The sequence below is a fragment of the Penaeus monodon genome, chromosome 22 (genome assembly GCF_015228065.2).
Source record: "Penaeus monodon isolate SGIC_2016 chromosome 22, NSTDA_Pmon_1, whole genome shotgun sequence".
NCBI classification, from domain to species: Eukaryota; Metazoa; Arthropoda; class Malacostraca; order Decapoda; family Penaeidae; genus Penaeus; species Penaeus monodon.
In genome coordinates, this window is record NC_051407.1 from 6,966,214 (window position 1) to 6,966,615 (window position 402).

The 402-nt window shown below is 41.5% G+C and overlaps 1 protein-coding gene across 1 annotated transcript in view; it reads left to right on the forward strand.

Annotated features, from left to right (window-relative positions):
* The first annotated feature begins 165 nt into the window (after positions 1 to 165).
* The window catches only part of LOC119587242 (pupal cuticle protein 36-like), a 1,192-nt gene continuing 955 nt past the window's right edge, over positions 166 to 402 (forward strand). Inside the window, exons 1-2 of the mRNA XM_037935995.1 lie at positions 166 to 177; positions 314 to 402. The exon at positions 314 to 402 is cut by the window's right edge and continues 955 nt beyond it. Of these exons, the coding sequence (XP_037791923.1) occupies positions 166 to 177; positions 314 to 402 (101 nt within the window). The remainder of the gene's footprint in view (positions 178 to 313) is intronic.

Sequence of the window (402 nt, forward strand, 5' to 3'; positions counted from 1 at the left end):
CTAACTGAACGCATGGAAAGGATGAATTTGATCCGCGGCAGAACGAGCGGGGAAGGGCGGTTTGAAGAGCATGTTCCGGTGCTGCAGAATATGAGAATGTAAGAGCGAAAGGAATCTGCATGTATATATAAACCGTCACACGGATGACAAAAACAGTATTTCACCATGAAGCTGTTGGTAAGAAAGGCTTATCTGATATATATGGAATTTATCGATAATTATATTTTTGATTTAAGATTTGTTCTTATCTCGGTATGAATGTGTATTTGAGCACGCTAAGTATGGTATATATGTTTTTAATTCTCTTATCCAGGTACTAGTCGCCACGGTCGTGGTCTCATCATCAGCGGCTCCCCAAGGCTATCACCTGGATACGCCTTCAGGACCAAGCTTTGGAATAAG